The sequence below is a fragment of the Macaca mulatta genome, chromosome 11, assembly GCF_049350105.2.
Source record: "Macaca mulatta isolate MMU2019108-1 chromosome 11, T2T-MMU8v2.0, whole genome shotgun sequence".
NCBI classification, from domain to species: Eukaryota; Metazoa; Chordata; class Mammalia; order Primates; family Cercopithecidae; genus Macaca; species Macaca mulatta.
In genome coordinates this window covers 78,265,353-78,279,009 of record NC_133416.1, presented here as the reverse complement: position 1 = coordinate 78,279,009, position 13,657 = coordinate 78,265,353, and the positions used below count along the sequence as shown (strand labels likewise).

At 37.6% G+C, this 13,657-nt stretch overlaps 1 protein-coding gene across 1 annotated transcript in view; it reads left to right on the top strand.

Annotated features, from left to right (window-relative positions):
- The first annotated feature begins 10,810 nt into the window (after positions 1–10,810).
- Positions 10,811–13,657, top strand: part of TSPAN8 (tetraspanin 8) — a 38,343-nt gene continuing 35,496 nt past the window's right edge. The window contains exon 1 of the mRNA XM_028829725.2: positions 10,811–11,299. Coding sequence (XP_028685558.2) covers positions 11,240–11,299 — 60 coding nt within the window. The 5' untranslated portion in view covers positions 10,811–11,239. The remainder of the gene's footprint in view (positions 11,300–13,657) is intronic.

The following is a 13,657-nucleotide window of genomic DNA, read 5'->3' as shown; positions in this document are numbered from 1 at the left end:
CACAGCAGACCTAAACCACCACCCCAGCCTGACTGCTGAGACCTGTTCAGCTATCTGTCTCCTCAGCTTTGGGTCAAACCACTGCACTTTAAAAAAAACTTAATTTTCTTGATAATTAATATATTTGCATACTTCAAAATCAAAAGGAAATAAAAACATATACTATGAGAAGTCTTGTCTCCACCTAGTCCCCATCTATTGCTTCACCTTAAATTTTCTTACTTATATATTTTTAAATCCATCCCCCTCAAGCATTTACTCTTTGAGTTACAAAGAATCCAATTACACTCCTTAAGTTACTTTAAAATGTACAATTAAGTTATTATTGACTATAGTCTCCCTGTTGTGCTATCAAGTCATAGGTCTTCTTTATCCTTTCTGGTCCCCCCCCCCCCCCACTGACCATCCCCACCTATCCCTGCAACCCCTCAATCGCCTTCCCAGCTACTGGTAACCGTTATAACTATGTGTATATTTTTCTAAGTTGCCTAAGATTCTTTCTGGAGCATCTCATAATATAGCTATTAAAATTCTCACCATAGGTTTCCCTTGATTTCCCATCCAATACTTCTAATATTTGATTGGATTTATTAATTCAATTGATACAGAATATTTCTTACTACTATTATGTAGGGTACAATTCTGAGTTACTATAGGTTTTGAGAGATTCATCTGAGAGCCTATAGGAAGTTATTGTCCAAGAAGCTTATATTCCTACTTTTCTATTGCATATTACAATTAACTTAGTTGTGATCTGCACTCATGATTTCCTACAGGCTTTGGTATAATTAATAAAGAGTTTAATTCTACATGAACAACATTGTAATCTTAATTGTCCATAGGGTAAGAAACTCTTCAATTCATTTTATACAGGAACAAATTTTCACATCCCCCTGAAATTCCCAGTGGACAGTGGAACTATATAAACTCATGTTATCCTAGTTTCCATATATCGAGTGCTTCCCTTTAGAACAAAACTTGAAATAATTGTCTAAAATAAATAATTTCACTTTCATACCTCTCATTCTTTCTTCAGTCTTTTCCATTTGGGCTCTGTCTCCACTATGTGACTAAGGATGGTCTTCTCTCAAAGACGCAGTAATCCCATGCTGCCAGAACCAGTGGGATTGGGAGTTCTCATCTTACTAGACTTCTCAGCAGCACTTGGCAGCTGCCTCCCTCTCTCTGAGACATTCTTTTTCTGACTTCCTGGACATTACCCTGATGGTTTTCTTCTTAACTGCCTTTCAGTGATATGTATTTATTCCCCCTTTCTTCAAATTTAAATATTGGTATGCTCCAGGGATAGGGTCAGGGTTCTGAGGTAATCTGTCTATGCCTTCTCCTTAGGTAATTTTATCTAGTACTTAGCTTCTAAATAACTTCTATATGGTAATGTGAAAGTGAACTAAATATGGCCTGAGAAGGATTCTGTACTTCTATATTTGAATCCTTATGGGCTAACTGCAGCCTAGCTTAATAGGTAGACAAGATTGGAAACCTAACTTAGGAGTATGCACGCGTAACAATAACTGAGTCTTGGCCAATCCCAGCGGCTGTACCTCAACCATTCATACCCTGCTGAGTGTTCAGACTATATTCAAATAAGGCAAATGCAACCTGTAACCAATCCAGCCGTTCTGTACCTCACTTCCGATTTCTGTACATCATTTCCCATTTTTTGTCTATAAATCTTCTTCCACCACGAGGCTGCACAAACAACCCCATCAAAAAGTGGACAAAGAATATGAACAGACACTTCTCAAAAGAAGACATTTATGCAGCCAACAAATGTATGAAAAAAGTTCATCATCACTGTCATTAGCGAAATGCAAATCAAAACCACAATGAGATACCATCTCACACCAGTTAGAATGGCAGTCATTAAAAAGTCAAGAAATAACAGATGCTGGAGAGGATGTGGAGAAATAGGAACACTTTTACATTGTTGGTGGGAGTGTAATAGTTCAACCATTGTGGAAGGCAGTGTGGCGATTCCTCAGTGATCTAGAACCAGAAATACCATTTGACCCAGCAATCCCATTACTGGGTATATACTCAAAGGATTAAAATTAATTATACTATAAAGACACATGCACACATATGTTTATTGCAGCACTGTTCACAATAGCAAAGACTTGGAACCAACCCAAATGTCCATCAATGATAGACTGGATAAAGAAAATGTGGCACTTATACACCATGGAATACTATGCAGCCATAAAAAAGGATGAATTCATGTCCTTCACAGGGATATGGATGAAGCTGAAAACCATCATTTTTAGCAAACTAACACAGGAACAGAAAACCAAACACCACATGTTCTCACTCATAAGTGGGAGTTAAACAATGAGAACACATGGACACATGGAGGGGAACACCGGAGCCTGTTGGGGGGTGACAGATTAGGGGAGGGATAGCATTAGGAGAAATACTTAATGTAGATGATGGGTTGATGGGTGCAGCAAACCATCATGGTACGTGTATACCTATGTAACAAACCTGCACATTCTGCACATGTATCCCAAAACTTAAAGGATGTATATATATAAAAAGAGTCTCTGTGAATCTGCTATGATTCTGAGGGCTGCCCGATTCATGAATTTTTCATTGCTCAATTAAACTCCTTTAAATTTAATTTGACTGAAGTTTTTCTTTTATCAGTGAGGACTCTCAAATCTATATGTCCAGCCCTGAAATTTTCCCTGTATTCCATATTCATATATTGAACTGTTCATGTGACATCTCCACTTGCATATCTAATAGGTATCTTGAATCCAAAATACTCAAAACAGAACCTATGATCCTCCCCCAGTTTTCTATCAACCAAGTTGTTGAAGTTAAAATCTGGGTGGTATCCATGTTCCTCTCTTTCCCTCACTCTCAATGTTGATTTCACCTCTAAAGCATCTTCTGAATATATTCACTTCTCTTCCTCTCCACTACATTCACCCTAGACCACTCACCATCATCTTCTGCCTGGAACACTGGATCATGTCACTTCATCGCTTAAAATCTGCCTGCATGTCCAGTACCACTTAAATCAACTTTATTATCTTTTCCCTGGCTTACATCTCTCTACAGGATCTGGCCTGAAGAGCTTCCTCTCTGAACTCGTCTCATACCATGCTCTCCATAACTATGCTACGTACATGCTCCCCTTCTTTCTCCAGCATACTCAGTATCTGCTCACTTTAGAGGCTTTGTGCTGTTACCTTTGTCTGGAATGCTCTCGTCGTAGATCTCCGCACAGCTTATGCCTTCTTATCAGACAGGACTTAGCTTAAATGTTACCTTATCAGAGTTCCACCTAATGTGAAGTAGTTTCCTCACTTTGTAGCACAGGATACTGCCATTCTTCTCTTTCTGGTATTTTTTTTTTTGCATATTTATTTATGTATTTCTTTGCCATCTCAAGTTGGTTGACTATAATGCTTGTATGAGTGGTATGAACTTTATTTTTCTTTTGCAACGTTATCTCCCAGCACATAGTGATGATTATAATTTGCCAGTCATTCGGCCAGGCAGTAGGAATGCAATGGTGAACACAAACAGGGGCTCTCTATTGTTATTTAAAAATGAGTTAGTATATTTAGATAACTTGTTATTCAGTTATTCATTCAATAAATATTTATTGAGAACTTACTGTATTCCAAGCTGTGGGGATATGGCAGCGAACAACACAAAAAGTGCCCTTGACCTCCTGAAGTAAACATTCCAGAAAGAAAGCAGAAAAGGAAACAACAGATAAACAGATATGAAATATAATGAGGAGGATGAACTGTCTAGCTCTTCAGACTAAGAGGATTCAGCGGAGAAGGTGGAGGAAATGAGTTAGGAATATGCTTGGCAAGTCCAAGGAGCAGCAGGGTATCCACTCTGGCTGCAGCAGCGTGAGTAAGGGAGAGAATGGGGCAAAATGAAGTTGAGTCAGCCAAGGGCCTATCTTGTGTGGCTTTGGATTTTATTCTAATTGCAATGGGAATACATTAGAGGGTTCAGAGGTAGGGAGTGACATAATCTTTTATTGCAGAGAGAATTGCTTTATGAACTATTTTCTTCTCAGAGAACTCTTTAGGGGATTGGCTGAGAATACAATGATCCTTGAGAAACTTGAAATTTTTGGCTGATACTTCTTATACATCAGGCTCTGTGCTGGTAGCAAGAAGTTCTGGAATGTGTTCCCAGATTTGCAGATTCCTTCTTGAGGGGTCTTGGCTAGGCCAGTCTTTCTGGCTTAACACTGCTTCTTCACACTCATGTATTCAAGAAAGCATAAAGAGTGAGGAGGAAAGACAGCAGAGCACTTACGGGAATTCCCTGGCTTGCTGAAGCCTCAAGTAGAAATATGATATAAATAAATTAGCATGCAGAAAGAGTTTGGGCCCTTTCCATAATTAATAAAAACCATCCAAACCAGTAAGGTCTCCTTTGGAATAGTTTCTGAAGGTTGAATGATTTGTGTACATGAAAGATCAATGTGACTCTGTGTAAAGCGAAACAATCTCTGGGCTTTGTTTGACCTAAAGGTATTTGAATAACCCTCAAGGGTAGCCTAATTTAAAAAATTTAAAAAACTGACTTTCTCACATGTTTGGGCTTTACAGGTGAGGCAATTTCTGAATCAACCAGGATATTAATAAGTAAGTAATTACTAGGAAGGTCAAGGAAGGACGCTTTAATGCCTGATGATAAATGGAGAAACGAACCAAAAGAGAATTCTCAGAGGAATGGTGTATTCCATCCTTGAATTCTGGAAAGACTGCATTTGGATATTGTATCTTTAAAGACATGCACTTTTGTTTGATATGATTAAAATTGGGATGGTCCATTCATCTGGGACAACAGTGAGGAAATGGAGTCAGGCCATTGCTCTCTCTTTTTGGGAACCATGGTTCAGGCATTCAGCCACAGGTTTCCTGGGATATCCCTGTCTTTGGTTTTCTTCTCACATTAAGTGAAAATGAAGTCTTCCAAGGACTCAAGAAAAACCTAAAATATCCCTTTCTGTGACTACAGAGAAATTCCTTCACACCAGAGATTGAGTTATTTTCTACCTGAGCTTATTTGGGATACATTTTGTTGCTTCTTACAAAGGTGTGAAATGGAGGTTTGGGATTTCCTCATAAATGACCTTTTACAATGACTTCCTGTTACTTTATTTTTCCTGGGGAACCAGAATACCATGCAATACATTCCCACTGTGTGAGGTTGAATAAATCTTTGTAATTTGGAATTAGTCACTTGTGAGATCGTAATTAGCATTTTGAGTAAAGTGTCTATATTTATTTCTGACCAGTCATGGAATAAGGCTGTGTTAAATTCAGTGTAACATTTTGTTGGCTCCTGCAGTTTGAGAAGCTGATGTCTCATACAAGTGTTTAATATCACCATCCTAGTCTATTTTTTTTTCTTCTGTATTGGTGGGCTCCACTCACTTTCCTACCTCTTAACCACTGTTAACTTAGAACCTAATCATGTTTAGTAGTTAATGTGTACCTTGTGAACTTGGCAAACAAAGAACTGATTCAGAGAGAACTCGGAGAAAAGCAGGCTGGCATTTAAACCTTAAACTCAAAAGCAAACAGCCAGGCAAATAATAAAGCACAAAAATGGGCTGTTCAATGATCCTGACGTGGTGATTACAAAGCCCTGCTTTGTATTCTTCGTTTTCTTGTTGAGTATTGCAGCCTGTGCATTGGCATGAGTCCTGGTTTAGAGAGAAGAAAAATAAGATCAACCTCTGACAAATCAACTAGTAAAATCTATAGGAATGAACCACGTGATCAATCTTGTGTGAGTGAAGAATTTTAGGAGTATCTAAAATGCAATTAAAATGTGACCTTGGAAGCAGGACTAAATTGTATTTACAGTCTGGTAAATGGAAACCTAGTCAATTATCATGGACTCTTGTCTGGACATAGATGTGACCACAGAGCGGGCAGGGACTGAATGGAGTACAGAGAAGGTAACCTCAAGAAGAACGAATTTGGCGGTGTATCACAGCAATTTTACAGAGAGGATGCCAAGACCACTGAACGTTTCTGGAAGGTTTGGCTGTTGGATCTCTGTGGTGGTTCTAGACTCTGGGGTGGTATCATATCTTGGCAACACTGACTCCATTACCAAATGTATCCCCCAAGACACCATCTGTGTATGGCTCTGGCTTCTGTGCTGCCTTTTTTTTTTTTTTTTTTTTTCAGGGAGAGAGTGTTCTGATCAGCTACTGTCTTATGCTGGATGGATAGTCTGATGGGTGCATTTCTCATGATAAACTAGGAAATTGGCGTTCTGGCTCCTGTGAGAGCATTGAAGGTGAATCTTTCCCAAGAAGCAGATCACCCCTAGAAAGGCTGGCAAAGTGGAACTTCAGGACTGCCAAGCCAAGGACCTGACCCTGGTTCCCACCCAGCAACTGGCTCTTAATCTGCTGTAAAAAGAGTATAAATGCCATAGTGAGGCCTAATAAGAAGCCACAGCACCTCTAATCTGCCATGGTTATAAACTGCATTTTTAATCACTGCACCATTTTGCCTCAGTTTTCCTTATATTCACATATTTTGGTGATCTAAAGTCTGTTTCTTTCATACACATTTCCATATTTTTCCTTATGTGTCCTATATGGTAAATTTATGTCCAGGTGCAAGTCATTAATATTTTAGAATAAAATATCTATAGAAGAGGAAGAATGTTGAATACTGGGTATCCATTTTCTATGAACACTGTATTACTACTGCACAATGACAATTTTAACCCCTACTTTAGTTCTGAGCTGGAATTAATACTCTAAGTAGAGACAGTTGCCTTAAAATGTCCTGAAAAGAGAGGAGAGGCATCCTTCCCATACCGGATGCTTCCTATCTGGTGCATTTCCAGTGGGAATACACAAAAGGTTTTTATGAGCCAGGCTGCATAAGCACACAGGGTAGGAAACAGAGCATTAGGATCACATGAAAGCAGAAGAAGAATATTGGTCTCAGGAAGGCTAGAATGGGACTAGAGCACAAGAGCCAAGGCTCTGCTCCTGTAAAAGAGACCATAAAACCCCTAAGTGAGAACTCCATCTTTCCAAAAATAAGAAAAAAGGTTTTTCAAAATGAAACATGCTAAAAGCACCAGAATCTCTTCACTCAAATTGTTCAGAGTGTATGATCTCATGTCCTTACATACACACCCCTCAGTAGAGTCATAAGGAAGAGAAATCGCAACATTATGTTTTTATTGCTGCTATTAGCCTTTAAGAACATGAATTGATTATTAACAATATCATGAAAAACAAATAGTATAGAGGGACAGTGATGATGGGAGAGTATAAAAGATGAGAAAAAAAACTAATCTTTTCTCTACAACACATGAATTGCTTTTTTACTGTCTACTCCATGGACAAATATATTGTGTAACAAGATGTTGGAAACAAAAATGCAAAGAAGTTATCTTTTCACCATGGTGTAAGGCCCAGGAAGGCAGGGATTTTTATCTTGTTTCATAAACTACTATGTCTCCAGCACTTAGTCTCATGCCTGGAATATGGTAAGGATTCAATACATCCATTGAATAAATTTTTGAATATTATCTTATGGAAGAGAAGATGATATCATGATGAAAATATGAACTATCTGTGCTTAATTTCTGGTTCAAGTCCCAAATGTAGGCCTGGTTTGCCTGATGACTTAGAGAAAGTACCATATTTTCTGTGGGGTATTTGATTGTGCTACTCATGCACTTTCCTCTGCCCTGAGCATGAGGAATCTCTCTCTCTCTTTCTTTTCCCTGCATGGGTTCCCATACTGCTATGAAAATCTAGTTCATTGATGACTGCCTCATGGAGACTTTTCATGGTTAATCAAATTGGAATCATTATTCTGCCTTACTCTGTGCATTTGCTACAAGGAATAATAATTGGCACGATGGCAACATTAGAAAAACTTTATCTAAATTTACTTAGACTTTCCCTCTGCTCTTCCCCTCGATTGTCATTTCTTCTTATAATATCTCACTATCCATTTCTTTCCTTACTGGCCTGGTCTTTCACAGGGTCTAAGATTTATTACTGACAATCTTCAACCCCTGCAACCTCCTGCCACTGTTAAAATATCTGTTATATGAAAATTTCTCAATATCTAAGACATATTAAATGAGTAATGAGTAAATGACTCATTCCTGTACTACAGAACTCAAGAGATAGTTGACGCCAGTAGACAGAATACTGATCTGATAATCCTGCGACCTTGTTTCTAGAAGGAGATCTGTCACTAACCAGTTTTGTGAACTTAGGCTACTCAGTCTGCCTATGCTGCTCTTTTCTCAGGTGTAAGAGTGAGAGTTCGTCTAGAACAGTGCTTCTGTACTTCTGTAAGTATGTATGTATGTTCTGTAACACCGGTCCTGATGTGTCATTCAAAAATATGTTCTGAGATTATATTCACTTCAGAATTGCTATCACCTCCTTGAATATTAGAAAGTTGAAGGATCTGACAAGTCCTGAAATTAATAAACTGTTTTTCTTTACCTAATAATTTTTTTAAAGGCAGAGGTAGCATATTGGTAGTTCCCTAGAGAACCTTATGAGGAAATCACTAGTTGAACTTTCTGAGGAGCTTGGGTGCCATTGCAAATCTCTGTAGCTCTAATGCCAGCTACTGTAGGTACAGAGGTGGAATAGGGTAAGATTTCTGCTTTTCAGGCATATAGAATCAAATCTGGGGGAGAGACACAAATAAATGTGACATAGTGGCAATTGTAGATTAAGGTCTGTTCAAATAATAATGGGCTTGAGGACTGAGAAGCAAGTAAATCTGCCCAGAGTGGGGGCAGAGGATGAGGAAGGGAAGGCTCCACAGGGATGTTGCAATAGAGAAGTTGGGAAAGGATGTTCCAGGCAGAAGGAACAAGGCATAAAATCCAAAGGTGTGTTCTAGGCCTGGGAATTAATTCTATGGTTATGGAGCCTAGAAGCGGAAGCTGCCTAGGAAGAAAGTGGAGGGACAAAGTTCTGGGAAGTGGGTGGAGGACTTGTTTGCCATGTGCTGTAAATGCTACCTTAGGGAATCTGTACTTTATCTTGTAGGTAAAAGGAAAATATCCTTAGATTGGGTTTTCATCATTATCATTACCTAATCAATAAGTATTTCTCAAAAAGAATTTTAAAGTGCTAAGGCAGAGAGGAGCTGCGAGAGACTGCCACGGAAATTAATTCTCATTCTATTGACACAGCTCAAGTAAGAAATGATGAAGGACTGAATAATGAAATGCAAAAGGATGAGATGGAAGAAATAGTTTTGACAGTAATTTAGGAACTACACAGACCAGTAAGAGTGATTGGATAGAAAGAAAGAGGAATACAAAATACCTGTACAAATTCAGCCTGGGAGAGTGTTGTGTGATTATAACATTAATAAGGGTAGGAATTTCTAGGAGTGAACTGTTTCATATAGGTTCTGAATTGGACTAGGGGGTTCTATTACACAGTAATTCTCTTGTACAAACATATCCATTGATTTTTGTGTTACAGAGTTCAAGAGTGATTTAACAAAAGACTATACAAGATTCTTTTTCAGGATGTTCAGCATCCACCAAAATATCTATTTCAAACTAAAATTTGGTAGTATTCAATATATTCTTGTCAACAAAGCAGCATTTAAATCTGTAACTTTTTTTAAATTTTAGCCTCTAACTGATAAATAATCATTTCTGGGACTATAAATCAATTTTGGTTTTCATTCAACCTGAAATTATTCTTTCAGCCATGGATTTATTCTGTATACAGAATATCTCAATAGAAGGTTGTGAAACTATTTCCATTTTCTAGTAGGAAACAGAACACAAACAATTTTAGTGATGGTTTATATATTAAGCCATTATTTTTGGAATTAATCCTAAATTTGGCCTTTAACACTAAATATTATTATTGATAATGGATTAAAATATATTGTATTTGTAGTCAGGGAGTGGGATTGTTTCAAAAACATTGCATGCCAGTGAAAATTAGAAATAATATTTCTCTTTTGTAAGGAGTTCATGCTTGCTTATCATGTAAAACTTAGCAAAGATTCTAAAGAGCAATTTTCTTAACAACCTTTTAAAGTAGAGGGTTCTTTTATTTAGGGGGAGAAGAACTCCCTTTGAGAGGCAAGATGTGGAAACTAACATGACCCAGGCTGTTTACACAAAGCAGTCCACACCTCCCTGATTATGTCAGATAATTTTGCCTTTACCTGAGACAGCTGTCTTCTATTAGCACTGGAAACAAATAGTAAAATCTATGGTCACTGATCCATGACCACCTTCTCATTTTGAATGTTTTGTCCAAGAGGACCTGGAATCCAGAAACTGAGTTGGTGGAAAAGAGCTGTTGCTAGACATAATTTATCAGAGGAAGGAAAGTACAGTGTCCACCTTAAAAACAAACCAAGCTATCGAAATGACTACACATTATAAAATGAACACAATGTGGCAGTCAGTGCCACTTTATGATTTCTTTCCCTTTATATCATAAAAAAATAAAGATAAAAAGCAAATGGTCTTATCACCACAGGCAAGGCTGCCTTTCCCTCTGCAATTTCTGCGGAGCATTTACGGCAGCTCTGGAATTGTTCTGAAGTAAATTTAGATGTTTTGGAGGGCAGATACATGTAATGGTTGTTTTACTATTCTGGGTTTCATGATAACAGGTTGCTATGTCTAAGCCTTGATATTTTGCAGATTTCTAAATGCATTTTATTGCATTTAGAAGAAATTTTGTAGTATTGAGAAAATGCAATGCAAAAATGAGTAGATACAATGTCCGCTTAACTCAGAACAAAACCACCTTATTTCCCCGTAGTTGAAATGGAGGGTAGGGAAGTCAGGCAGTGGTTTCTGAAAGCCGAGAACATAGTAGCACTGTGCCATTCTCTCGCCTGATCCAGTGCCACTCCCTTCACTTGATATCTGTTTACTTTGGAGGAGGCAGTTTTTGAGAAAGGATAATAAATATCCTGGCCCAGTGCCCCAGGAGCCATGACAAGCAAAGGAACATACTTGCCTGGAGATAGCCTTTGCGATATTTAAATGTATGGGTTAATTTTTTATCCACTTTAATAACCGTTTTATTCCTCCTTCTACTTCTTTGCTTTCTCTTTCCACTCTGAAGCCGTGGGTACAGAATTTCTGCAGGCAAGTTGCTCCAGAGCACATTGCAGGACAAACCTGTAACGAATAGTTACATTCACGGCATCTGGATTCCTAATCCTTTTCCGAAATGGCAGGTGTGAGTGGCTGTATAAAATATTCTATGTTTACCTTCAACTTCTTGTTCTGGGTAAGTGTTTTCCTTTTAATTATCAATTTTATGCAAGAAAGGGGATCTTGATATAAATATCGTAAACAAGAACAGACTGTACACTAGAGAAATAGGAGAAGAGGGAAAATATATTTTCCATGTACTTGTTTGGATGTATTTGTTCTTTCTTTGGTTATTTCAGTAATTGAAAATGAGCCAATGATTCAAAAAAGTGCACTTCAGAATCTGTGAGGATAAACATTTCATAAATGTTTTGATATTGCTGTAAAAACAATCACAAAGGAAAACAAATACCCCTTAACTAAAGGACAATTATTCTTAGTTGTATATCAAGCAGGCCTCCCTAATTTAAAGACTCTGTGGTAAAAACATGGTCTGATTCCATCCGGAGCCTGGGTCCTGATTCCTGCCCTTCACTTCTGGGTTTGAACAGGTGAATCACAGGGTGTGGGACAATAAAGATCATTTTCAGAGCCTCAAAGAAAAAAAAAAAAATGGGTCATGAAAACCTTGAGGGGGAAATGATAAAATTCCTAAATCATAAGAAGATCAAACTAAGGCAGTGGATATATATATGTATTGGCATTTTAAAGTCAGTATTTTGATGTGTCATCACCCCACCTTTTAATTGACAGTATTTGTATTTCAGCAATTTGTTATGTTTCTCTTGAAAGTTCATTGACATAGACATAACCAACAAATTGATAAGTGACATCTGTCATTGGAAAATGGAAAAAGAAGGTGTGAAAAGAGCAAGCTGGGATGTTGGGAAATTGACCTTATCATTTTTAGCATATATAGTACAATTAAAGATTGTTTAAATGTCAATCAATGGAACTAGCACAAAGTATTTAAATGAAAAAAGTATTTTGTATACTGGATTAAAAGCTAGCTTATCCACTCCAAGGATGAAAGAACTCTGGTTTTGTTTCTTTAGTAGACCTCTGTTTAAGTCTTTAGTAAACAGACATCTCATATCTATGTGTTGCTATATTTCTGTTCTATTAAAATAATGATGAACTTAATTAAACTTAGCTACATGAATACAGCTTTATTGTATAGACTGATTTTCCATTCAATGATCAGTAGTGCTAATGAGCACAAATAGATATATTGGTGAATTTTAAATAACTAAATATTTTTAAAAGTAAAATAAAGAAGGTAAAAAAAAATAGGCTGTTTTTAGGTTTAAAAAATGGGCTGCTTTTGCAAATACTAAATGTAGCTCATGCTACATATATGCCAGTCTTTTAGTTAGTTCTGATACATTTCTTCCCTTGAGATATTTAAATTGATTACGCATTGGGAGTAGGATATATAAAAAAAGACCTGTATTCTTTGATTTTGTTTTGTTTCTAGCTTTTTTTTTTTTATGGAGAACTTTGAATAGTCACAAAAGAAGATAGGATAGGTAATCAACTCCATTGTCCAGCCCCAGTGACCACAGAAAGATGGCCAATCTTTCTCCATTTTTACTCTATTCACTCCCCCCACCCCATATTATCTTGAAGCACATCTCAGATATATAATTTTGTCTGTAAGCATTTTAGTATATATATATCTCTGAAACATAATAATTCTTGAAAAAATGTAACCACAGCCAGGGCGCAGTGGCTCATGCCTATAATCCCAGCACTTTGGGCGACCCAGGTGGGTGGATCACAACGTCAGGAGTTTGAGACCAGCCTGGCCAGCATGGTGAAACCCCGCCTCTACTAAAAATACAAAAAATTAGCTGGGCATGGTGGCGGGTGCCTGTAGTCCCAGCTACTCGGGAGGCTGAGGCAGAAGAATTGCTTGAACCTGGCAGGGGGAAGTTGCAGTGAGCCGAGATTGCACCACTGCACTCCAGCCTGGGTGACAGAGATTCCATCTCAAAAAAAAAAAAAAAAAAAGTAACCACAATATCATTATTACGCTTTAAAAACTTAATAAGAATTTTTACAATCAATTGTTAAATTGATTTGACAATTTTAATCAATTTTCAAATTTGAGCCCATTCAGGGCTGAAAATTCCAATTACCTCATAAATGTTCCTGTTAGAATCAGGATCTAAATAAGGTCCACACTTTGTGATTGGTTAATGTATATTTCATGTCTATTTTAATCAGTTGATTCTCCCCCAGTCAACACCTCTTTTTCTCCCTACTGAAATTTTATGCACTGGTGTGTGTTGTTTGTTTTATCACATTGCCCACAGTCTGGATTTTGCTATTTGCATACCTGTGGTGCAGCCTGATACAATTCAAGGTCCTTTTTTTTTTTTTTTTTTTGGCACGACAATCATAAGTGTATTCTTTCATGAGGAGGCACTGGATGTTTGATTGTTTCCTTCTTTTGTGACGTTCATAGCCATTGATGGTCAAGGGCCAAAAT